We start from the raw sequence: 26,804 nt of genomic DNA, 5'->3' as shown, positions 1-26,804 counted from the left end.
TTTTTTTTTTTTTTTTTTTTTAATTTTACTTAAGCGGCTGTGTGAGGGATGCCTAGGAACTAAAAGCCACATCACGTGAGGAATAGGATGAAAGAATTGGAGATGCTTAAAAGAGAGGGAACGATGACTGGGCAGAGGGACTGTTGTGACTCTTTCCAGGTATTTGAAGGGCTGACAAGGGGAATAGGCAGTAGATGTTCTGAGTCGCTCATGGGGCTCAACCAGCAGCCCAGGAGGAATTTAGAGATGAGGAACTTTAGAATAAATGGGGAAGCACTTCTAACTCCTGGGTTTGCCAACAATGAAGTCACTTGCTCTGGAATGTGCTAAGTTTCCCATCACTTCTCTGTGGGGGTGGGCGTGGGGACCACCACTTGTGGCTATACCTACAGAGGCTGTCCAGGCCTCCTGTGAATATTTTCCCTGGAGGGTGTGGCAGTAAACGCTCCCCTCACCCTCAGACTTTGCTACCTTAAGTCTTCTGCTCTGGCTGACTCCCACCTTCCAGCATCTGCCCCACGGAGCCTGAAGGAATTTTCTGGAACTGTAGAAGTTCACCTTGTCCTCCTGTGTATGGCTGGCTTGAAGGGCTGGGGAATTATTATTATGCCCCCAGGAGCAGCCCTCCACCAGCCTCTCAGCAATTGACGTATAAATATCTCAGCCCCAGGCAGGATGATTCCCAGGACAAGTTTGCACCTTTCCCAGAGATTCCCTGGGAGCCTGGGCTGCAGTTGCCCATAGAGATGACTTGATAATCATATACCTTCTCTTCTCCACCTCACTTCTCCCTCCCTTGTGGGTGTCCCTGGGGTCACTTGCCAAATAAACTACTTTCACTGGAAGCTTTGTTTTAGGCTATGCGCTGGGGGAGCCCAGATTAGGAGAGGGAGCTTCCAACACTGTTTGTTCATGGAGTCATTTAGCGACCAACACTAGGGGTGACTCTGGCTGGGAGGGACTCCTGGAGGAACTAAGGTGGCTACGAGGAGGCTCCCGTGGGCGGAGAGCACTGATGCGCCAGGACACATTCTGTACACGAGGTGGTAAGAAACTTTATGAGATGCAGCCCCAGCAGCAGTCAGGCAATCATCCTGGGAGTCCTTTGGCATCTACTCGGTTTCTACAAGCAAAGAATATTTTTGGAACAAGAGCTCCTAGAGTCTGGGCCTCCTTGCCTTTTTTGGCCAGGCCCTGCATGGGAGTCATCCCATGCACACCCATCCGTGTTCTTAGGAAGCTCTGTTTACCAGTAATTCGGTCTTTCCTTCTTATGCTGAAGCCAGGCAGGTGGGAAGCTCACAGCAGGCAAGTGGGCAGGTGTCTAGGCCCTGGACTGCTGAGGAGTAGCAGGCCGAGGCTGCTGCTTTATTTTAGAAATAGAAGGACCAAATCCCCTGATCATTCTACTCATCCTCCCCCAGTTTCAGTCCCAGCTCCTGTCAAGGTTTTGTTAGGTATGTGTTAACCCATCCCTCCCCCACCCCCCAATCCTCTGCCATCACTTTGGGACTCTTCCCTTTTCATCTTTGTTTTTTTTTTTTAAGAACAAAACAGATATATTTCTATTGGACTACCTGATACAGAGGATAGTGTGGTATAGATGGGTAGCATGAATGACAAACAATACATATATATTTTATTTGAAATAAACAAAAATGCTTACACAGCTCAATGCCTCACTTGGAAACAAACTCTTGCTTGACTGTATTACTGAGCAAAATCAAAGCTGAAGCACAAACACCTTCCTTTTTTGAAACGCATTTAGAGGAAGACACTACTTTGTTTTTAAAAAACTGACCCTCCCTTAAGGCTTGGTCATAGAAGTGTCAACAATGTAAATGAATCCACCATTACCAGTTGTCCTATCATATCTATGTCACCTGTGTATTCTGAGATCACACCTATACCTGCCAATAAACCTGGGAAGTGGAACACTTCCCTCTTCTTGCTTTGAGCTACCACCACCCTTTTCTTGTGTATGTAGTTCTTCTTTGTGGACAGAAGAAAGGCTTTTTATTGACACCAAGTTTTATGCGTAAGGAGTACAAAGTTTAGTGGGAGACAAAGATATGTAAATAGACAATTAGAAAACAGGAAAAAAGTTATGTGCCCTCCAGGAAGGAAACAGATAAAGAATCTTGTGCAATCACATTATGAAAGACTTATGTAGCTATTAAAGAGTAAAGGTAGATCTACACACATAAAGACATGGGAAAACATTGATGTCAGGTTTTTTTTCAATTAATTATAAAAAAATTTTTAAAATTAATTACAACCATGAAAAGACATGGAGGAGCCGTAAGTGTGCATTGTTAAGTAAAAGAGGCCAGCCTGAAAAGGAAACATACTGTATGATTCCAACCATGTGACATTCTGGAAAAGGTAAAAGTACAAAGACAGTAAAAAGAGCAGTGGTTGCCAGGAGCTGAGGTGGGGGAGGGGTTATAGGTAGAGCACAGGGGGTTTCAGGGAGGTGACACTATTCTGTGTGACACTGTATTGGTGGATATGTGACATTGTGTATCTGGCAAATGCACAGAACTGGAACCGTACAACAGAGTGAACCTAATGTAAAGTGTGGACTTTAGTTAATAATAATGTATTCATGTTGGCTCATTATTATAACAAATGTACGACACAGAGGAAGGAACCAAGATGTTAGTAATAGGGGAAACCGTGGGGAAGGGGAGTAAATGGGAACCCTCTCTACTACCTGCTCAATTTTCTCTAAACCTAAAACTGCTCTAAGAAATAAAGTCTATGAATTTTTTAAAATTATGAAACTATAGATATAGTGTGATTCCATTTGAATAAAAATAATTGCATGTGTATGTGTGTATTTCCATGGTTGGACACAGCAATATGTCTAGAAAAATGAGTACACAACAAACTGTTAACAGTTTTTTCTTGCAAAGAGGATCAGTAGCAAAGAAAAGGAAAGCGTCACTTTTTTTTGCGGGCCTCTCACTGCTGTGGCCTCTCCCGTTGCGGAGCACAGGCTCCGGACGTGCAGGCTCAGTGGCCATGGCTCACGGGCCCAGCCGCTCTGCAGCATGTGGGATCTTCCCAGACCAGGGCACGAACCCGTGTCGCCTGCATCGGCAGGTGGACTCTCAACCACTGAGCCATCAGGGAAGCCCGAAAGCATCACTTTTTAATGAAATAGTTCAGATATAAAAAAGTACACTGAATGATATATTGAACACCTGACTGTGTTCCTCTCCTGCTCCCATCAACCAACTTCTTTTTTTGTTTTCTATTTTTGTTTTATTATTATTATTACTATTATTGAAGTATAGTTGATTTACAATGTTGTGTTAATTACTGCTATACAGCAAAGTGATTCAGTTATACATATATATATATTCTTTTTCATATTCTTTTCCATTGTGGTTTATCTCAGGTTATTGAATATAGTTCCCTGTGCTATACAGGAGGACCTTGTTGTTTATCCGTTCTCTATATAATAGTTTGCATCTGCTAACTCCAACCTCCCACTCCATTCTTCCCCCCAACTCCCTCCCCCTTGGCAACCACAAGTTTGTTCTCTATGTCTGTGAGTCCGTTTGTGTTTCATAGATAAGTTCATTTGTGCCATATTTTAGATTCCACATATAAGTGATATAATATGGTATTTGTCTTTCTCTTTCTGACTTACTTCACTTAGTATGATCATCTCTAGTTGCATCTACCATCAACCAGCTTCTGAATCAAAGTATGGGTGAAGTGATCCATACTTGCCACTCTTAAGTACTTTTACATTTTACAGTATTAATACATAAGCATGCTTATGTATTAATACTATAATTTTTTTAAATAAAGAAAAAAGCTAGAAAAGTGATAGAACAAGGTGCTGCATGAGAACAAAGGTGAAAATAATGAATCATGCCTCGGGTTGAGGAGAGGTGAAGCTGGGCAGAATTAGAAGAAGAGGGAAAGGGGAGTTAGCAAATGCCAAAACAAAAAGCTGGGATGGGCTGAGCTTCTTTAAGGAACTGGAAGTGATTCTGAAAGATGGGGGGCAGGGAGGAGAGAATGTTCCAAGAATTAATATGGAACCTGGACTGTTTGGTTGTGGTTGGATTGTGAATGGCATTCGACAGTGTGGTAAGGAGTTTGGTCTTTATATTATCAGCAAAAAGCATGAGAAGCAGCTTCTAAGGTGGTTCAAGACATGCTGGGATTTGTCTTGCAGGGAAGCAGCAGCAGGTGGCAAGGACAGGAGCAGGGATCATCAGGCGCCGTCAGTGGCAGCTCCTGCATCCACTTCTTAAGGAGGCATGCATTTTATGTTTTAGCCTCTAAATATTCTGTTCACTTGTATTGGAAAAATAAACCTAAACATTTTCTCCTGATATGTTGAAACGACACAGAGACATGCATAAAAGCCTGTGATGGCCCCCTTCACCCTTCCCTAGCCCAGTTAGACTCCACTGACCCTCACTGTTCTTGGATGTCAAGGTTCAGAGAAGACCACACATTCCCAGCAACCTCAAAAAGGGACATGAACTATCTTCAGGAGGTCTCAGTTAAAAGCAGATAAGTTACCTGCGCTGACACTAAATTCCCAAATTCCCAGTGATAACATCCTCTTTTAGAGTTGCTAGGATACATTTTATATTTCCTCCTTAATGACATGCCATTAATTTTGTGAGTTCAGAGGTGACTAACCTCTCAGCCGGTATGAATCCAATTGTCTTTTCTAGGAGACAGTCTGATTTTACCTGTAATGACAAAGGGTCACTATTTGTGAGTATCAATATCAGAAACAGAGATGCATCTTGCTTTGAGGGGTGTTACAGATGGGTTCCTTGAAAGCACAGTCTGCGATGGAGCTTGTGTTCACGAGCATCCACACTGGGGAAGGGAAGGGCATGAAGCATATTCGGGCAGAGGGACAGGTCGAACAGCCATGCTGGCCCAGTGATGGCTTCAGCCAACCCCAAAGGGAGTTCCGAAGACAGGAGAGTCCAGAGCTGCTCTGGACCGGGGCAGGAGGGCAGGGTCTTTATATCCCACATCAGTCAGTCGCTGGGTTTGGGCAGCTGGTAGGGGGTGTGATGTTGGGGGAGGCCCCTGTCTTTGGCTCAGGGGATCCCCAAAGGGGCTGCACTGAGAAGATAAGACTTTCATTCCTGAAGGGTTGGCTGAAATAAGTATCACAGTGTCCATCCCAAAGAGGGTATATCTCAGTGTTTCACTGTCTGCCATCCAAGGATGACACAGGGCCTGACCTCCTCTCTTCCCCAGCTTGAGCTTATGCAATGGCCAAGTGCCTTGCAGAACAAGCCCTCAACATTTTTAAGTTAATTTATTTAACTGTTTAATGAGTTTCTACCATGTGGCAGATACTGTTTTCAATGCTAAAGTATCACAGCATCACGACAATGAATAAGAACAATAGTGCTTACATTCTAGAGGTGGTGGATACAGATGACAGACAAAAGAACTGACTAGGAGACACAGTGTGAGAAGGTAAGAGTTACTGTGGAACAGGAAGGGAGGACAGGAGGTGTGAGTTAAGGTGGGAGCAGGGTGAGGATTTCCAGGCAGATGGAACAGCAAGTGCAAAGGCCCTGCGGTGAGGTGAGTCAGGGAGGTTTAAGAAATAGCAAGCAGGCCAGTGTGGCTGGAGGAGAATAAAAGAGGCAGAGAATAGCTGCAGGAGAGGCCCAAGAAGTGAGCAGAGAAATTGGGGAAGGACCCTGGGTCTCAAAGAGCCTTGTGGATCATTGTGAGGCTTGTGGATCTTCCTCTGAATGAGACAGGCAGCTGGTGGAGGGTTCCGAGCAGAGAGGTGACATGATGTGACATATCTCAACAAGGTCACTGTTGAGAAAAGACTGTGGGAACGAGAGTGAAAGCAGGGAGGCCACCCAATAGCCCCTCGAGGGGATGGTGGCTTGGAGCAGGTGGTAGCAAGGGCGATGCTGAGCAGTGATGGGACACCACATGTTGTCAGGGCAAAGGCAGCAGCATCTGCTGAGGAATCCACCCAAGTAATGAGAAAAAGAGAGGCATCAAGAAGAGTACAGCGTTTGGCCTGAGACAACTGGGAAGATGTTGTTTCCATTAACTAAGATGGGAGATTCAATGGTAGGGAAGGAACCAGAACTTAGTTACAGACTTGCTATGTTTCAAAAGATATTAGAACATGCTAGGTTTCCACTGGTTGCCCAGTTTTCATTGACTACCTGGATTCTCAGTAAAGGGACTACTTTCTTTTCTTAATTTTAATTTTTTTTTATTGAATTATAGTTGATTTTCAATGTTTCAGGTGTACTGCAAAGTGATTCAGTTATGCATATATGTACATATATTCTTTTTCAGATTATTTTCCATTATAGGTTATCACAAGGTACTGAATATAATTCCCTGTGCTATACAGTAGGTCCTTGTTGTTTATCTATGTTATTTATAGTAATGTGTATCTGTTAGTCCCAAATTCTAAATTTATCCCTCCCCTACCCCTCCCCTTTGGTAACCATAAGTTTGTCTTCTATGTCTGTGAGAGGTTACTTCCTGAAGTAGGATCCATGTCTGCCAAAGTATATTATTTTCATGGAATATGCATTCTTCACACCCTGTGCTTTTCCGTCAGAGCACACGGCAGTTTTCAATGATATATACATAATTCTTTGATTAATTTCTGTCTCCCCCACTCACCTGCAAGTTCTGTGAGGACAGGGAAGTCTGTTTCACTGCCTGATCCCCAGCTTTCAGATCAGTTCCTGCCATGCTCCAACAGTTATCTTGAATGAATAAATTGAAACAAATTTTTGTGGAGAAGGAAACTTCTTCCCTTTTCTTTTTTTGTAAAAGCTAACAAAGTCCTCAACTAAGAGCGGCCCTACTTCTAATATTTTTAGCCACCAATCAGCCCTCCATACTTCCTCCAGAGTTATGTTTCTAAACCCAGCTCTGGTGGCAAAAAAGCATGGAATTTGGAGGTTCAAAATCTGTGTAACTTGAGCAAGTATATTAACCTTTCTAAACCTTAGGGAGTAGTAACAGTACCCTTTTCATAGGTTATTTTTAGGATTAAATAAAAATAATTTATGAAAGATGCTGTGTGCAAAGTTTAGCATATAATAAGTGCTTAATAAACATTAGTTATTATTACCACTACTACTCATTATTATTATCATCATCATCGTTATTATCATTATTATTTTATCCATCCAACCTCAGAAAGTTCTCATGGCTCACATCAGTGCCTACAGAATGATGTCTAAACTCTACAGCAGGCATCCAGGTCCATCATGCTTTATCACACCTTAATTTCATCGCATTTTTGTCTTTAAAGAGCTTATGATTCATGAGGGAAAAGACAAATTCATAGATGAAAAGTTAAAAGAAAAGAAGAAAATAGATCTCAAAACAACCTCCAAGAAAGGACTAGGAATAGGGATAGAAAGAAATTCTGGGAGTTTAAAGGAGGGAAAAGATACTGGAAGGGAAGAAAAATAAATATCTCCCCAGCTGAAGGGACTTCATGGAGCCTTGATAAAGCCAAAGTACTAAAGACAAAGCTCTCAAATCCACTGTCCCAAAGCTTGTGAATCTGGGAAAACAGCTGAATTACATCTTGGCCTCCCTTGCTGAGATGATAGTCTGGTGGAAAGAACCTGGGTGGAAGTACTGTGCTCCACCACCAGCCCGGACAATAAATCTCTCCCGTGTGTGATCTCCCATTCTGTCCCATCCTCCATGGGCTTTGGAAACCACATGTGGAGGACACTGATGCACAGGTGGAACAAACATGAATCCCTGTGTGACTATATGGGGCAGAATCCCCAGCGCCACCAACCACATTGCTCTGACAAGAACAAGAAAAAACTTTACTGAAACATGAAGGCTCTTAGTTACAGCAGCTGCCATTACCTACCCTGTCTTGTGCACAGTTGAAACCAAAGGCTGGATTCAGAAGACCTGTGTTTATATCCTAGCTCTGCCACTTAGTTACAGATGAGCCAGGGCAAGTTACTTCATCTGGGAACTGCTGTGAGAATTAAATGGAAAAAGGATTTGTAAACTGTGAATGTGCTGTAAACATTGGATATTATTAGTATTAGTCCATTCTTTCTAAATTGGCCAAATAACAGAGCCTAAGAATAGTATACAGGGATTAGTCATTCTTTCCAAACTAACAAAAAGAAGAACACAGTCTGGGATCTCATGATACTGGTATTAACTCAAGTGTTGGAAAAAGAGTTTGGGTAGATCTGTAGAAGGCTAATGATTCACTTCAGAACTCCTGGAGCTACTTTTCTGCTTTGTTGTTATGGGGTAAAATTTTTGTGAATATTTCAATATTTGCAGGTAACCACAACATTTGCATCTCTTAATAATTCAACTTTTGTTGGGGGAAGGCAACAAGAAGGAAAGAGAGGAGAATTATTTCTAGGTGGAGTTTACCAATTCTTTTCCTCAGAGTCAAATGTATTCTAAGTATTCTTTTTGACAACACGTTGGAGTTGGCTTTTATTTTTTTATTTCTCACAAATATTAACAATTATTTCTTTATCCAGACAATCCAGAAATCATATTCCAATATGGTTTACATTTTTAAGTAAATGACGGAAAGGACCAAAAGAGACTTCCAAGGCTGAGAATTATTCATCTTATAAATCCTACCACATTTCTGAACACTGGGCAGGTCTGGGAATGGGTGAGCAGGCTTCCTAGTGTAAGGCTTCGGGTGTGAGGTTTGGGACCCAGGCTCAGTGAAGAATGTCTGAGGCACCAGTGGGAACCTGGGAGGCAGATCACTGAGGAGATAAGGCCCTTCCCTTCTGACAGTTCCTGCTGCAGCCAGAGGAAAGGTGAAAGGCAAAGTCTGGTCATTAAAACCATCTGGGCCCTTTATTCCTGGCCCTGGACCCACCCCATTCAGAGGAGATGATTTCTTAAACTAGCCATTGCTCCTTTCTTCTTCTTTATGCCTCCACTTCCTGTGTGAATGCCAGGCCCCTCTTCTCCCCATCCTTCTTAAGCTTTTCTTGTTTATTCTTACATTTTGGGGTGAAGGATGATTCTGGAAAATGAAGGCACATCCTCCTCCTTTTCTGGATCTTTTCTCCCTGTAGCTGTATTCCCTTCCTTCCTTATTGACTCTTCTTATAACTATAAGAACTGTTTTCACTTCTTACTGGATTGGGGGCATTGGAATGGGAGTCAGAAGACTGGGCTCCTGCTCATCAGCACATAGATAAAGTGAATTTATTCTCCTTGGACTCAGTATCTCAGCTGTAAAAAGAAAGGAAGGGTAAACTAGTGTGTCTCCCCATCTATTTCTCTCTCAGGTCCCTATCAACAGCTGAAGAAGAAGGTCTTCAGAATTATCTTGCTAACTTCTAAAGCTCTTCTAAAGCTCTGCAGTTAAGCAAATGTTCCTTGTATTTGCTGGGTGAGCCATCTGGGTGCATTTCCAAAAGAAGCAAGTTGAAACACTGGAATATGAATAAATTAGGAATCAGTGGAGACGCACCTGGAGAAGTGATCTCAAGCTTCGTTAGGAGGGATGTTGCCTTCTCTGTAAGATTTGGAACTTTATTCTCTGGATGATGGAGAATCTTGAAAGTATGATCAGATTGGTGTTTTAGAAAGTTCATTCTGATGGTTACATGAGGGATGGTGAAGACAGAAGTCAGCGCCACCAGGTAAAACTACCACTAATTTTTCAGGCAAGAAATGGGGAGGATCTGTATTTAAAAAGTAGAATATATTTGGAAAAAATGGGAGGGGGCCAATTTGATACATTTGGGGATTTTCTGACTGAGAGAGCTCTGGAGAGACTCTAGGACAAGTCTCTCACTGATATGAGTGGGTGGATGATCACAGTGGACACCTATGGCTTTGTTTACCTAGAATTCTGTGTTTTTTACTGAAAAAAAAAACACTTTTTTTTCCAAAAACTGCTTAACTATTTACTTCAAGGGAGATGCCATTGTTTTTCCCATAATTTTGCCCCCATAGACTTAACTGATTGGTCCAAAAAGACACCTCACCTGTGACGATCATGGAACCTCAACCCCTGGAAGCAGGTAATGGATGCAGAGGAGGGGAACTGACTCAAGCCAAGCCAATCAGAGTTCTTGTCCAGATGTTTAACTTGGAACCAAAGCAAGCTTCAGTCAGTATCTTTTCAGACCACAACGCTATGAGACTAGATATCAATTACAGGAAAAGATCTGTAAAAAATACAAACACATGGAGGCTAAACAATACACTACTTAATTACGAAGTGATCACTGAAGAAATCAAAGAGGAAATCAAAAAATACCTAGAAACAAATGACAGTGGAGACACGACGACCCAAAACCTATGGGATGCAGCAAAGGCAGTTCTAAGAGGTAAGTTTATAGCAATACAATCCTAACTTAAGAAACAGGAAACATCTCGACTAAACAACCTAATGTTGCATCTAAAGCAATTAGAGAAAGAAGAACTAAAAAAACCCAAAGTTAGCAGAAGGAAAGAAAACATAAATATCAGATCAGATATAAATGAAAAAGAAATGAAGGAAACGATAGCAAAGATCAATAAAACTAAAAGCTGGTTCTTTGAGGAGATAAACAAAATTGATAAACCATTAACAAGACTCATCAAGAAAAAAAGGGAGAAGACTCAAATCAATAAAATTAGAAATGAAAAAGGAGAAGTAACAACTGACACTGTAGAAATACAAAAGATCATGAGAGATTACTACAAGCAACTCTACGCCAATACAGTGGACAACCCGGATGAAACGGACAAATTCTTAGAAAAGCACAACCTTCTGAGACTGAACCAGGAAGAAATAGAAAATATGAACAGACCAATCACAAGCACTGAAATTGAAACTGTGATTAAAAATCTTGCAACAAAAAAAAGCCCAGGACCAGATGGCTTCACAGGCAAATTCTATCAAACATTTAGAGAAGAGCTAACACCTATCCTTCTCAAACTCTTCCAAAATATAGCAGAGGGTGAAACACTCACAAACTCATTCTACAAGGCCACCATCACCCTGATACCAAAACCAGACAAAGATGTCGCAAAGAAAGAAAACTACAGGCCAATATCACTGATGAACATAGATGCAAAAATCCTCAACAAATACTAGCAAACAGAATCCAACAGCACATTAAAAGGATCATACACCATGATCAATTGGGGTTTATTCCAGGAATGCAAGGATTCTTCAATATACGCAAATCAATCAAGGTGATACACCATATTAAATTCAAGGAGAAAAACCAAATGATCATCTCAATAGATGCAGAGAAAGCTTTTGACAAAATTCAACACCCATTTATGATAAAAACCCTGCAGAAAGTAGGCATAGAGGGAACTTTCCTCAACATAATAAAGGCTATATATGACAAACTCACAGCCAACATCGTCCTCAATGGTGAAAAACTGAAACAATATCCACTAAGAACAGGAACAAGACAAGGTTACCCATCCTCACCACTCTTATTCAACATAGTTTTGGAAGTTTTAGCCACAGCAATCAGAGAAGAAAAGGAAATAAAAGGAATCCAAATCGGAAAAGAAGAAGTAAAGCTGTCACTGCTTGCAGATGACATGATACTATACATAGAGAATCCTAAAGATGCTACCAGAAAACTACTAGAGCTAATCAATGAATTTGGTAAAGTAGCAGGATACAAAATTAATGCACAGAAATCTCTGGCATTCCTGTACACTGATGATGAAAAATCTGAAAGTGAAATCAAGAAAACACTCCCATTTACCATTGCAACAAAAAGAATAAAATATCTAGGAATAAACCTACCTAAGGAGACAAAAGACCTGTATGCAGAAAATTATAAGACACTGATGAAAGAAATGAAAGATGATACAAATAGATGGAGAGATATACCATGTTCTTGGATTGGAAGAATCAACATTGTGAAAATGACTATACTACCCAAAGCAATCTACAGATTCAATGCAATCCCTATCAAACTACCACTGGCATTTTTCACAGAACTAGAACAAAAATTTTCACAATTTGTATGGAAATACAAAAGACCCCAAATAGCCGAAGCAATCTTGAGAACGAAAAATGGAGCTGGGGGAATCAGGCTGCCGGACTTCAGACTATACTACAAAGCTACAGTAATCAAGACATTATGGTACTGGCACAAAAACAGAAATAGAGGTCAATGGAACAGGAGAGAAAGCCCAGAGATAAACCCATGCACATATGGTCACCTTATCTTTGATAAAGGAGGCAGGAATGTACAGTGGAGAAAGGACAGCCTCTTCAATAAGTGGTGCTGGGAAAACTGGACAGGTTCATGTAAAAGTATGAGATTAGATCACTCCCTAACACCATACACAAAAATAAGCTCAAAATGGATTAAAGACCTAAATGTAATGCCAGAAACTATCAAACTCTTAGAGGAAAACATAGGTGGAACACTCTATGACATAAATCACAGCAAGATCCTTTTTGACCCACCTCCTAGAGAAATGGAAATAAAAACAAAAATAAACAAATGGGACCTAATGAAACTTAAAAGCTTTTGCACATCAAAGGAAACCATAAACAAGACCAAAAGACAACCCTCAGAATGGGAGAAAATATTTGCAAATGAAGCAACTGACAAAGGATTAATCTCCAAAATTTACAAGCAGCTCATGCTGCTCAATAACAACAACAAAAAAACCCAAACAACCCAATCCAAAAATGGGCAGAAGACCTAAATAGACATTTCTCCAAAGAAGGTATAGAGATTGCCAACAAACATATGAAAGAATGTTCAACATCATTAATCATTAGAGAAATGCAAACCAAAACTACAATGAGATATCATCTCACACTGGTCAGAATGGCCATCATCAAAAAATCTAGAAACAATAAATGCTGGAGAGGGTGTGGAGAAAAGGGAACACTCTTGCACTGCTGGTGAGAATGTGAATTGGTACAGCCACTATGCAGAACAGTATGGAGGTTCCTTAAAAAACTACAAATAGAACTACCATATGACCCAGCAATCCCACTACTGGGCATATACCCTGAGAAAACCATAATTCAAAAAGAGTCATGTACCAAAATATTCATTGCACTTCTATTTTCGATAGCCAGGAGATGGAAGCAACCTAAGTGTCCATCATTGGATGAATGGATAAAGAAGATGTGGCACATATATACAATGGAATATTACTCAGCCATAAAAAGAAACGAAATTGAGTTATTTGTAATGAGGTGGATGGACCTAGAGTCTGTCATACCGAGTGAAATGAGTCAGAAAGAGAAAGACAAATACCGTATGCTAACACATATATATGGAATCTAAGGGGAAAAAAATGTCATGAAGAACCTAGGGAATAAAGACACCTACCTAGTAGAGAATAAGACGGGAATAAAGACACAGACCTACTAGAGAATGGACTTGAGGATATGGGGAGGGGGAAGGGTAAGCTGGGACAAAGTGAGAGAGTAGCATGGACATATATACACTACCAAACGTAAAATAGATAGCTAATGGGAAGCAGCCGCATAGCACAGGGAAATCAGCTCAGTGCTTTGTGACCGCCTAGAGGGGTGGGATAGGGAGGGTGGTAGGGAGGGAGATGCAAGAGGGAAGAGATATGGGTATATATGTATAACTGATTCACTTTGTTATAAAGCAGAAAGTAACACACCGTTGTAAAGCAATTATACTCCAATAAAGATATTAAAAAAAATAAAAAAGGGTCTTGACTAATATCGCAGTCCATTAATTGAGCTGGGAAGAAATAGAGAGAGGCAAGTCTGAGAGAGAGGAGAATGAGGTCAGTTTTGGACATTTTAGGTTGAGTTGCTTTGGACATCCACATGAAGATTTCCAGATGAAGTGTCCATGATTAAGTTGAAGATCAGAAGATAGATCACATTCTCCAAGTCATCAAAAATATATTGAAAAAGACAAGTCTAAGTCTGATGTCCTATAGTGCATCACTAGATACACCCAAGTCAACACTGATCCTTTTAGGATGACATTAAGTCGACACCTCTGTTCAGTTGAACTAGCGTTCAATTTACCATTCTCACACTGGTTCAAAAATGATATCATAAAGTGTTTTCCTAGGAAGCTTGATGAAATCAGGATTGAGTATCTCTCTGGCATCCCCCTAATCTATTTCAGGTGGATCACATAGACATAAGGTAAACATGGCATTAGCCTGACATGACTTGATCTTGGTGAACATAGCTCCCAGCACTGGCTCCAAATCAATGTTGCTGTTTCTAAATATTCATAAATCAATTATCAATAACTTACTTTTTTGGCTAAATCATTTGTCATCATCTAAATCAGTAGAACTAAGAAGTAGTAGATGGGTATACTGAATCTTAAATAAATTCTTCACAAATTATAAAACATTTCTCTTTCAGATCTATTCATGGATGCTTGTGGGCCTCCCAGCAGGGACGTCCCAGCATTCCATGAACTTAATGGTGCCTATTAATTGTCCTTGTTGTTCTGTTCAGCGTGGAAGGGTGCTGCTTCAGAAATGCCAAGTTGACCCCCCATAGGAAAAGTATCTTTTCCTTTATGCCACACCAGAGGCTGTGGGCGGCATGCTTGTCCTTTCGAGGCAGAGAAACCTGGGGTGCAAATATTGGTTCCAGCCCTTACATGCTGTGTGATCTTGGGAGAGTGGCTTAAACACGCTGAGCCACAATTTTCCTCATCTGGAAAATAGGAACAATGATTAATTCTTTAGTACATGTGTGAGAATTAAATGTGATAATGTGCTTACTATACTTAAATAGCTCCTCGCACATAATCAGCTTTCGATAAAGAGTAGATGTGACTGTGTTTGCTTATTTGTTTTATTTGATGATGTTGTTTGCTTCTTCCTGTTCCCATTTACCCGTGTGTATCAGTGGTCTCGATTCCTTTGCATATCCTTTCTTTCTGGCTTCCTATTTGAATTATTTCTTTCGTTTTGGCTGGGCATAGTTCATCTTCATGAAAAAGCTACAACACATTCCTCTACTGATAAGAGTCATCCATATGGATAGTTTGTATAATTGGTGACCTTCTTAAGCAGCTAGTCAAGAGATGCCCATGGTCATTTCTGTCCACAGACCTGGCATAGTGTTCATTTCTGGGCTGATTCTCCAGTAAGTCCAGGTCAATTAAAACCACACTGTGTAAATTACGTACACTGTACTAAATATGTTCATGTAAGAAATTACACACATGTCATTTCCTATCCCTTTATGAGGTATTCATTTCTTGCTAGTGGAGTTGGCATGACAGCAATGGCTGAGACAAAACTGCCCTGCAAAGTTAAGGCAGCAGGGCCTTGCCATGTAATATGCAACATCAAAGCACAGGCAGAGAATAGGCTCAAAGATTTTGCGTCCACAAAAGCACAAGACCATTGTGGAGTAACCTCCTGAGTAGCTGTTGCATCAATCTACTCCCCCCATACCCACTACATTCCCACAGTAACACTGTGCTCGCTGCCAGCCCTGTTTCTCCTCTACTGCCAGAGAGAGTTTTCTAACTTACAAATATGACTATGTCGCTTTGCTGCATGGGCCATTCGATGGGCTTGAAAAAGGCCCCCGGTGACCCGGACATGGCGCACATACCCGGTTGTGTTTCTCACCACATACAGCCTTCTTTCTGGTCTGTGGTTCGACTGCACTAGAAAGTGGAGTTTTCAGTTTCTCCAGTGCACCACTGACATTTCTCCTCGCAAGCTTTGCCCTGATTAGAACCTCCCTCCACTTCCCCAACTTTTTTGCTTTTTGGCCTAATCTAGATATCGCTTCCTCTGGGAGTCTTTTTCTGATCTGGGTTAATTGCCCCTCTATGAATAAAGACACTGTGAATCATGGAATTTACCACATTATACAGGAATTGCCTTTTTACTTGTCTAGATCAACCTATTAAACTGTAGGGACCATGGGGAAAGATCGTGTCCGATTTGCTCATCACTGTGTTGTCAGGACGACACACAGCTCAGCCCAGAGCAGGCCTTTAGTAAGTCCATGTTGAATCAGTGAATGAATGAATGAATGAATGATGATATTAGAAGGTGGCAGGAATCAGAGCTGAGATACCAATCCCAACTATATGAAATGTTTGAGACACATTTATACTAAAAAATTGTTTGTTGTTTATCTGAAATTCAAATTTAACTTGGCACCTTACTTGCTAATGAAATCCCTTTTCTGTATGTCTCAGAAATAAATGTATTAATTTCAACAAAGCCAAATCTTAGACTACTGACTACCTTAGCAGTCAATGTAGGGAATAATCATGTTGCTGGTGATGAATAAATTGCTTCTCTTTCTCTTTCTTAAACAATGGGGATTGTGTAGGGTTTTTTTGCTTGAATTTCAGCATTTCAGTGCCCTGGCTTAATGTGGACCAATATAACATGCATTCCTTTACATACTCTATTGTTCTGAACACCATGGTTGGTTAAATTCCTAGGAAGAGCTGTGACCCTTTAAAATTGCTAAATTCTAATTCTTTTACACATTCCATTGACAGTCTAATTTGCTGACTCTTTTTGGACTCTCCCACTTTTAAATTTTACTTTCATTATTGCACAATCTGTAGTTAACTGCTGTTGAGTAACTAATGAGTAATCTGATTTCCTTTTTTAATAAATACATCTCTCTAATTCAGTTTCACCAAAAACTTATCAGACATCCTTTTTAAGATAGAATTTATTTTCTCAGTGAATTAATAAGGGAACAAACACTGATAAGGTTAAGGGCACAAATATTTATAACACAAACTATATCATAAAAAGATATAGGTAACAAAGAAGGGAATAATCTGTAATATGCAATTGGTTACACAGTTTAATATATTTGTTGAGCATCTAATGGAAAGTACAAAAATTACTGGATCACTAGGAATCTTTAACCTAAAATGCCATAAAGAAAATCAATTTAATTCCAAAATTATTCATTTATTAAGAACATAATTATTTATTTCCATTTAAGGTTTTAGCCTAGGAGAATTGCAAATAGAAAAATGAGTGCCTTCCAGAAAGAACAGTCTTATTTAGGGGTATGACATAATTTGGCAAGATAAAAGAAATTGACACTACATAAGAGGTACAGAAAAAATTCAGTAAGAACTAAAATGATGTGAGCGAGTTCCCTTCCAACTGGAGGACCCAGGTAAGAAAGGCTTTGTTCCTGGTTTTTACAGACATGGTGGCATCGGTCCTGGGCCTTCATGGGTAGGTAAGATTTCAAGATGGGTGAGAAGGCCCTGCCTTGCAGAAGGGTCCCTGTGGCAAAGCCCTCCTCCACAACTTTGAATTGCTTGAAAACTACATCCTCTAAAGAAGGCCCAGAACAATGATCATACAGTGGCCACAAGTCTGAGAATTTCCAAGATGGCATCATAATTGCTAATAGGGCCTCTAGAGATACTTAAGACACCAACTGAACTGAGAGCATTACTAGAGGTACGCTGAGAAAACATGGGGTGGGGAGCTCTCTGTGTCTGTGACAGTTACATATAACTAGATTTAGGAACTAACATGTGTATTTGAAGATGATGTTTCCAAATAGTGTACCTGTGACTGGATGGTGCAGTCTCTTGAAGCTCTTTCCCTAAGTTTAAATACAACCAGCCCCTCAGTCGACAGACACAAATACTCCTTAAAGAGGTGGCTGTCTTTTCTCAGCTCAGGGGCCCAAGTGCTAGCAGCCACCATTGGGATGCTTTAGAGGAAGTTTCCATGGGTGTGCTACGGTGTGTAAGGAGACAAGTCCAGGAGAGGTTGTGGGGACATTCAGTTCTGATTCATTTTCTAGGATCATGTAGCTCTCAGTTATCTGGGCCAAAGGGTGTGGAAGGCAATTGCAAAGCACAACCCTAAGCTTTCCCCGTAGCCTCACCTCTGTATCCCAGGATGCTCTCCCAGCAAGCTCTCCTCTCTCGCTTAGTTCTCCTGAGGTCACTGCAGCTGGAGTGTGAGTGTGAGTGGCTGGGGAGGCCAACCATGGAAACAGGAACTACAAAGCTACTTGCCCCAACCTGCATCTCCAAAATCCAGGAAGCTCCACAAACTGAGTTTTTGTAACTCATTTGGCAGCAAAATCTGACCTCACCTGAATTCATTTGAAAACAAAATCTCACCTGGACTGACATGAGGCTATTTAAAGTCTTCAGCCGCCTGGCACAGATACTCACATGCTTTATTGCAGAAACGTAATTTAGTACAGAGTGCTGTCCTGGAGTCTGTTGGGAGTGTAAATAACATACAGTACTTACACTGTACTACTTTTTTAAAAATCCAAGATAATTCTGAACTCTGACATCTGGCCCCAGGATTTTGGATAAGTCCTTGTGGTCCCACAGTACAAAGTGTACCATTGATCATGCACAGGATAAAGAGCTGAACTCACTGTACAAAAGATGGACCTTGGTTCATTTATTTCTAAATTCTCACCCTTTAGCAAATGAAATTAATATTTTTCTAGATCAATAGGTTTCAATAAGTGATCTTGAGACCCTGGAAATTTGTAAGCTGCTTTATGGGGTCTATACTTTCATTGTTATATAGTAAAAAATATTATCTGTACTTTATAATGACAGCAAAGACATTACTGATAGCTCATTAAAACCAAGTCAATTTCTTCTTCCTACTAGTCTCCCTCTCTCTCCCTCTTTCTCTCTCTCTCTCCCCCACAATTCCTGTGTGTGTGGAGGGGGCAAGTGAAGAAAATGGCTTCATTGATACTACCAATGTAGTATAAGGCTTTGTACTCAGGAAGTGTGTAGGGAAGCGTTTACCAGAGAAACAGAATCAACAGGACACACAGAGAGAGAGAATTTATTATAAGAAATTGGTTCATGTGATTATGGAGGCTGGAAAATCCGAAGATTTTCAGGGTGAGCTGGAAAGCTGAAGACCCAGGAAAGCTGATTCAGTCTGAGTCCAAAGGCCTGAGAATCACAAGAGCCCAAGGTGCAATTCCAGGCCGGCAGCCAGTAGGATCGAGATCCACGAGGAGCTAATGTTTTAGTTTGAGTCGGAAGGCAGGAAAAGCTCTCTCTTACTCAGAAGAGGATCAATGTTTCTGTTTCACTCAACTTATTGAATGAGGCCCATCCACATTAGGGAAGGAAATCTGCTTTACTCATTCTATTGATTTAAATGATAGCTTCATCTAAAAACACCCTCACAGAAACTTATAGAAGAATGTTTGACTAAATATCTGGACACCCCATGGCCTGGTCAACTTGACGCAGAAAATTAACCATCACAGACAGAGAACACATGCTTAGAGTTTAATACTCTGTGGTCACTATCTGGAAATTTTCAATACTCTTCTTTTGAATTTATATTTTCTAATTGAAGCCCACCCAATCAACATTAAGAACTTACCAGGGTCTTGGATCCTCAATTCACCCAAAGTCCCACCTGCACCACCTTGCAGTCTCCAGGGACCAGTTCTTATCTGCCAGTTCCTGCATCCCTGCCTGGTGACGGCTGCAACCGCGGTTCCTGCACAGGACCTGGGCCTGGGGGGAAGGACCAGGGTCAGGCACCCAGAGGGTCTGCCTTGGTTCTGCGAGTGTCCCTGTGCCTGAGGTCATATGACATTAAATAGCAGAAACAAATGAAACAACAGCAAAAACACCAAGACACATCAAGAGAAAGACTATGGAAGAAAGGAAAAAACTGTTTTCCTGATTTTTTGAACAGAGGCCTGAATGTCCCTTTTACACAGGAACCTGCGAAGCTCGCAGTTGGCACTGGATGGGAAGACACTCCAGGAGGCCAGTAGCTGCCTCTTCGGCCTGCACAAACACAACCACATACACATACAGGGTGTTTTTCACTGTTGTGGGGTTTTCTATTTTTGTTGGTATGGATGCGAAAGAAGGAAAAGTTCCAGAATTGGTTAATTTAATGGATATTTTTACCTTGGATCATAACCGACTTTCCTTTTCCTCCTTTCCCGTTGGCAGGCAGCGCGGTCTTGCAGATGCTGGCCAGGGGCTCCCATGACTGTCCTTCTTACTCACTTCCGCCCCGTTAACCTGGTCCAGGAAGAGTCCTCCCCTTCTCCTCCTTCATCCTCTTCTGTCACCATGACTGCCACCCCTGCTACTCTGAAGAGCTGTGGCGGAGCGGGGGAAGATGGCGGAAGAGTAAGAAGCGGAGATCGCCTTCCTCCCCACAAATACATGAGAAATACATCTACATGTGGAACAACTCCTACTGAACACCCACTGAACGCTGGCAGAAGATCTCAGACCTCCCAAAAGGCAAGAAACTCCCCACGTACCTGGGTAGGACAAAAGAAAAAAGAATAAACAGAGACAAAAGAATAGGGATGGGACCTGCACCAGTGGGAGGGAGCAGTGAAGGAGGAAAGGTTTCCACACACTAGGAAGCCCCTTCGCAGGCGGAGACTGCGGGTGGCGGAGCAGGAAAGCTTCGAGGCAGCGGAGGAGAGCACAGCAACAGGGGTGCGGAGGGCAAAGCGGAGAGATTCCCGCACAGAGGATCGGTGCCGAACGGCACTCACCAGCCCGAGAGGCTTGTCTGCTCACCCGCTGGGTTGGGCGGGGCTGGGAGCTGAGGCTCGGGCTTCGGTCGGAGCTCAGGGAGAGGACTGGGGTTGGCGGCGTGAACGCAGCCTGCAGGGGCTTAGTGCACCAGGGCTAGCCGAGAGGGAGTCAGGGGAAAAGTCTGGAGTTGCCGAAGAGGCAAGAGACTTTTTCTTCCCTCTTTGTTTCCTGGTGTGCGAGGAGACAGGATTAAGAGCGCTGCTTAAAGGACTTCCAGAGACCGGCGCGAGCCGCGGCTATCAGTGCAGACCCCAGAGACAGGCATGAGACGCTAAGGCTGCTGCTGCCGCCACCAAGAAGCCTGTGTGCGAGCACAGATCACTATCCACACCTCCCCTCCCGGGAGCCTGTGCAGCCCGCCACTGCCTGGGTCCCGGGATCCAGGGACAACTTCCGTGGGAGAACGCACGGCGAGCCTCAGGCTGGTGCAACGTCACGCCGGCCTCTGCCGCCACGGCCTTGCCCTGCGTCCGTACCCCTCCCTCACCCCCACCCCGGCCTGAGTGAGCCAGAGCCCCCTAATCAGCTGCTCCTTTAACCCCGTCCTGTCTGAGCGAAGAACAGACACCCTCAGGCGACCTACAGGCAGAGGCGGGGCCAAATCCAAAGCTGAAACCCCGGAAGTGTGCGAACAAAGAGAAAGGGAAATTTCTCCCAGCAGCCTCAGGAGCAGCAGAATAAATCTCCACAATCAACTTGATGTACCCTGAATCAGTGGAATACATGAATAGATAACGAATCATCCCAAAATAAGGAGGTTGACTTTGAAAGCAAGATATATTATTTTTTCCTCTTTTCCTCTTTTTGTGAGTGTGTATGTGTATGCTTCTTTGTAAGATTTTGTTTATATAGCTTTGCTTCCACCATTTGTCCTAGGGTTCTGTCCGTCCATTTTGGTTGTGTTTTTTTACTTAAAAAAAATTTTTTTTCTTAATAATTATTTTTTATTTAAATAACTATATTATTTTATATTATTTTATTTTATCCTCTTACTTTCTTTCTTTCTACTTTTTCTCCCTTTTATTCTGAGCCATGTGGATGAAAGGCTCTTGGTGCTACAGCCAGGAGTCAGTGCTGTGCCTCTGACGTGGGAGAGCCAACTTCATGACACTGGTCCACAAGAGATCTCCCACCTCCACATAATATCAATGGCGAAAATATCCCAGAGATCTCCATCTCAACACCAACACCCAGCTTCACTCAACAACCAGCAAGCTACAGTGCGGTACACCCTCTGCCAAACAACTAGCAAGACAGGAACACAACCCCACCCATCAGCAAAGAGGCTGCCTAAAATCATAATAAGTCCACAGACACCTCAAAACACATCACCAGATATGGACCTGCCCACCAGAAAGACAAGATTCAGCCTCATCCACCAGAATACAGTTATTAGTCCCCTCCACCAGGAAGCCTACACAAACCAGTGAATCAACTTTAGCCACTGGGGACAGACACCAAAAACAATGGGAACTACGAACGTGCAGCCTGCAAAAAGGAGACCCCAAACACAGTAAGACAAGCAAAATGAGGAGACAGAAAAACACACAGCAGATGAAGGAGCAAGATAAAAACCCACCAGACCTAACAAATGAAGAGGAAATAGGCAGTCTACCTGAAAAAGAATTCAGAATAATGATAGTAAGGATGATCCAAAATCTTGGAAATAGAATAGAGAAAATGCAAGAAACATTAAACAAAAACCTAGAAGAACTGAAGATGAAACAAGCAATGATGAACAACACAATGAAATTGTGAAATGAAAATGAAATTAAAAATACTCTAGAAGGGATCAGTAGCAGAATAACTGAGGCAGAAGAACAGATAAGTGACCTGGAAGATAAAATAGTGGAAATAACTAGTGAAGAGCAGAATAAAGAAAAAAGAATGAAAAGAACTGAGGACAGTCTCAGAGACTTCTGGGACAACATTAAACGCACCAACATTCGAATTATAGGGGTCCCAGAAGATGAAGAGATAAAGAAAGGGACTGAGAAAATATTTGAAGAGATTATAGTTGAAAACTTCCATAATATGGGAAAGGAAACAGTTAATCAAGTCCAGGAAGCACAGAGAGTCCCATACAGGATAAATCCAAGGAGAAACATGCCAAGACACATATTAATCAAACATCAAAAATTAAATACAAAGAAAACAAATTAAAAGCAGCAAGGGAAAAACAACATATAACACACAAGGGAATCCCCATAAGGTTAACAGCTGATCTTTCAGCAGAAACTCTGCAAGCCAGAAGGCAGTGACATTTTTAAAGTGATGAAAGGGAAAAACCTACAACCAAGATTACTCTACCCAGCAAGGATCTCATTCAGATTCGATGGAGAAATTAAAACCTTTACAGACAAGCAAAAGCTCAGAGAGTTCAGCACCACCAAACCAGCTTTACAACAAATGCTAAAGGAACTTCTCTAGGCAGGAAACACAACAGAGGGAAAGCACCTACAGTAATGAGCCCAAAACAATTAAGAAAATGGTAATAGGAACATACATATCAATAATTACCTTAAATGTAAATGGATTAAATGCTCCCACCAAAAGACACAGACTGGCTGAATGGACACAAAAACAAGACCCATATATATGCTGCCTGCAAGAGACCCACATCAGACCTAGGGACACATACAGACTGAAAGTGAGGGGATGCAAAAAAATATTCCATGCAAATGGAAATCAAAAGAAAGCTGGAGTAGCAATTCTCATATCAGACAAAATAGACTTTAAAATAAACAGTGTTACATGAGACGAAAAAGGACACTACATAATGATCAAGGGATCGATCCAAGAAGAAGATATAACAATTGTAAATATTTATGCACCCAACATAGGAGCACCTCAATACATAAGGCAAATGCCAACAGCCATAAAAGGGGAAATCGACAGTAACACATTCATATTAGGGGACTTTAACACCCCACTTTCACCAATGGACAGATCATCCAAAATGAAAATCAATAAGGAAGCACAACCTTTAAGTGATACATTAAACAAGATGCACTTAAGTGATATTTATAGGACATTCCATCCAATAACAACATAATACACATTTTTCTCAAGTGCTCATGGAACATTCTCCAGGATAGATCATATCTTGGGTCACAAATCAAGCCTTGGTACATTTAAGAAAATTGAAATTGTATCAAGTATCTTTTCCGACCACAACGCTATGAGACTAGATATCAATTACAGGAAAAGATCTGTAAAAAATACAAACACATGGAGGCTAAACAGTACACTACTTAATAACGAAGTGACCACTGAAGAAATCAAAGAGGAAATCAAAAAATACCTAGAAACAAATGACAGTGGAGACACGACGACCCAAAACCTATGGGATGCAACAAAAGCAGTTCTAAGAGGTAAGTTTATAGCAATACAATCCTAACTTAAGAAACAGTAAACATCTCGAATTAACAACCTAACCTTGCATTTAAAGCAATTAGAGAAAGAAGAACAAAAACACCCCAAAGTTAGCAGAAGGAAAGAAATCATAAAGATCAGATCAGAAATAAATGAAAAAGAAATGAAGGAAATGATAACAAAGATCAATAAAACTAAAAGCTGGTTCTTTGAGAAGATAAACAAAAATGATAAACCATTAGCCAGACTCATCAAGAAAATAAGGGAGAAGACTCAAATCAATAGAATTAGATATGAAAAAGGAGAAGTATCAACTGACACTGTAGAAATGCAAAAGATCATGAGAGATTACTAGAAGCAACTCTATGCCAATAAAATGGACAACCTGGAAGAAATGGACAAATTCTTAGAAATGCACAACCTGCCAAGACTGAGTCAAGAAGAAATAGAAAATATGAACAGACCAATCACAAGCACTGAAATTGAAACTGTGATTAAAAATCTTGCAACAAACAAAAGCCCAGGACCAGATGGCTCCACAGGCAAATTCTATCAAACATTTAGAGAAGAGCTAACACCTATCCTTCTCAAACTCTTCCAAAATATAGCAGAGGGTGAAACACTCACAAACTCATTCTACAAGGCCACCATCACCCTGATACCAAAACCAGACAAAGATGTCGCAAAGAAAGAAAACTACAGGCCAATATCACTGATGAACATAGATGCAAAAATCCTCAACAAATACTAGCAAACAGAATCCAACAGCACATTAAAAGGATCATACACCATGATCAATTGGGGTTTATTCCAGGAATGCAAGGATTCTTCAATATACGCAAATCAATCAAGGTGATACACCATATTAAATTCAAGGAGAAAAACCAAATGATCATCTCAATAGATGCAGAGAAAGCTTTTGACAAAATTCAACACCCATTTATGATAAAAACCCTGCAGAAAGTAGGCATAGAGGGAACTTTCCTCAACACAATAAAGGCCATATATGACAAACCCACAGCCAACATCGTCCTCAATGGTAAAAAACTGAAAGGATTTCCACTAAGATCAGAAACAAGACAAGGTTGCCCACTCTCACCACTCTTATTCAACATAGTTTTGGAAGTTTTAGCCACAGCAATCAGAGAAGAAAAGGAATAAAAGGAATCCAAATCGGAAAAGAAGAAGTAAAGCTGTCACTATTTGCAGGTGACATGATATTATACATAGAGAATCCTAAAGATGCTACCAGAAAACTACTAGAGCTAATCAATGAATTTGGTAAAGTAGCAGATTACAAAATTAATACGCAGAAATCTCTGGCATTCCTATACACTGATGATGAAAAATCTAAAAGTGAAATCAAGAAAACACTCCCATTTACCATTGCAACAAAAAGAATAAAATATCTAGGAATAAACCTACCTAAGGAGACAAAAGACCTGTATGCAGAAAATTATAAGACACTGATGAAAGAAATGAAAGATGATACAAATAGATGGAGAGATATACCATGTTCTTGGATTGGAAGAATCAACATTGTGAAAATGACTATACTACCCAAAGCAATCTACAGATTCAATGCAATCCCTATCAAACTACCACTGGCATTTTTCACAGAAATAGAACAAAACTTTCACAATTTGTATGGAAATACAAAAGACCCCAAATAGCCGAAGCAATCTTGAGAACGAAAAATGGAGCTGGAGGAATCAGGCTGCCGGACTTCAGACTATACTACAAAGCTACAGTAATCAAGACATTATGGTACTGGCACAAAAACAGAAATAGAGGTCAATGGAACAGGAGAGAAAGCCCAGAGATAAACCCATGCACATATGGTCACCTTATCTTTGATAAAGGAGGCAGGAATGTACAGTGGAGAAAGGACAGCCTCTTCAATAAGTGGTGCTGGGAAAACTGGACAGGTTCATGTAAAAGTATGAGATTAGATCACTCCCTAACACCATACACAAAAATAAGCTCAAAATGGATTAAAGACCTAAATGTAATGCCAGAAACTATCAAACTCTTAGAGGAAAACATAGGTGGAACACTCTATGACATAAATCACAGCAAGATCCTTTCTGACCCACCTCCTAGAGAAATGGAAATAAAAACAAAAATAAACAAATGGGACCTAATGAAACTTAAAAGCTTTTGCACATCAAAGGAAACCATAAACAAGACCAAAAGACAACCCTCAGCATGGGAGAAAATATTTGCAAATGAAGCAACTGACAAAGGATTAATCTCCAAAATTTACAAGCAGTTCATGCTGCTCAATAACAGCAACAAAAAAACCCCAAACAACCCAAACCAAAAATGGGCAGAAGACCTAAATAGATATTTCTCCAAAGAAGATATACAGATTGCCAACAAATACATGAATGAGTGCTCAACATCATTAATCATTAGAGAAATGCAAATCAAAACTACAATGAGGGCTTCCCTGGTGGCACAGTGATTGAGAGTCCGCCTGCCGATGCAGGGGACATGTGTTCTTGCCCCGGTCCGGGAAGATCCCGCATGCGGCAGAGCAGCTAGGCCCATGAGCCATGGCCACTGAGCCTGCGCATCCAGAGCCTGTGCTCCGCAATAGGAGAGGCCACAACAGTGAGAGGCCCATGTACCACACACACACACACACAAACTACAATGAGATATCATCTCACACTGGTCAGAATGGCCATCATCAAAAAATCTAGAAACAATAAATGCTGGAGAGGGTGTGGAGAAAAGGAAACACTCTTGCCCTGCTGGTGAGAATGTGAATTGGTACAGCCACTATGCAGAACAGTATGGAGGTTCCTTAAAAAACTACAAATAGAACTACCATATGACCCAGCAATCCCACTACTGGGCATATACCCCGAG

At 41.2% G+C, this 26,804-nt stretch overlaps 1 protein-coding gene across 10 annotated transcripts; it reads right to left on the bottom strand.

Moving 5' to 3' along the window:
* Positions 1-26,230, bottom strand: LOC149748230 (uncharacterized). Of its 10 annotated transcripts, XM_089918949.1 has the most exons (4): positions 19,902-26,230; positions 19,360-19,496; positions 10,014-14,674; positions 1-9,707 (listed from the first exon to the last, which is right to left on the bottom strand). In XM_089918949.1, exons 1-3 carry the CDS (start codon positions 19,982-19,984, stop codon positions 14,445-14,447), a joined length of 450 nt encoding a protein of 149 aa, XP_089775075.1. In that variant the 5' UTR covers positions 19,985-26,230; the 3' UTR covers positions 1-9,707; positions 10,014-14,444. The 10 variants fall into 10 exon arrangements, 1 of the variants encoding a protein (XP_089775075.1); XR_016394658.1 differs by having other exon boundaries at positions 1-4,727; positions 6,670-9,707; positions 10,014-26,230; XR_016394659.1 differs by having other exon boundaries at positions 1-6,755; positions 7,892-9,707; positions 10,014-26,230.
* Between the last annotated feature and the right edge of the window lie 574 nt (positions 26,231-26,804).

The sequence above is a fragment of the Delphinapterus leucas genome, chromosome 10, assembly GCF_059928025.1.
Source record: "Delphinapterus leucas isolate spDelLeu-1000000601 "Yukka" chromosome 10, BTC_Dleu_Yukka2, whole genome shotgun sequence".
Taxonomy (NCBI): Eukaryota; Metazoa; Chordata; class Mammalia; order Artiodactyla; family Monodontidae; genus Delphinapterus; species Delphinapterus leucas.
The sequence above is the reverse complement of the archived record's forward strand: the minus strand, read 5'-3'. Positions and strand labels throughout refer to the sequence as shown.

Excerpts from the sequence above, each read along its gene's own strand:
- LOC149748230 (XM_089918949.1), bottom strand. The coding sequence starts at position 19,984 with ATGGGAGCCCCTGGCCAGCATCTGCAAGACCGCGCTGCCTGCCAACGG. Across the intron at positions 19,497-19,901 it reads AAAGTCGGTTATGATCCAAG|GCCCAGGTCCTGTGCAGGAA; the intron begins GTAAAAATATCC and ends CCTTCCCCCCAG. Across the intron at positions 14,675-19,359 it reads ATTGAGGATCCAAGACCCTG|ATGAGGAAAATTGTGGCTCA; the intron begins GTAAGTTCTTAA and ends CCTATTTTCCAG.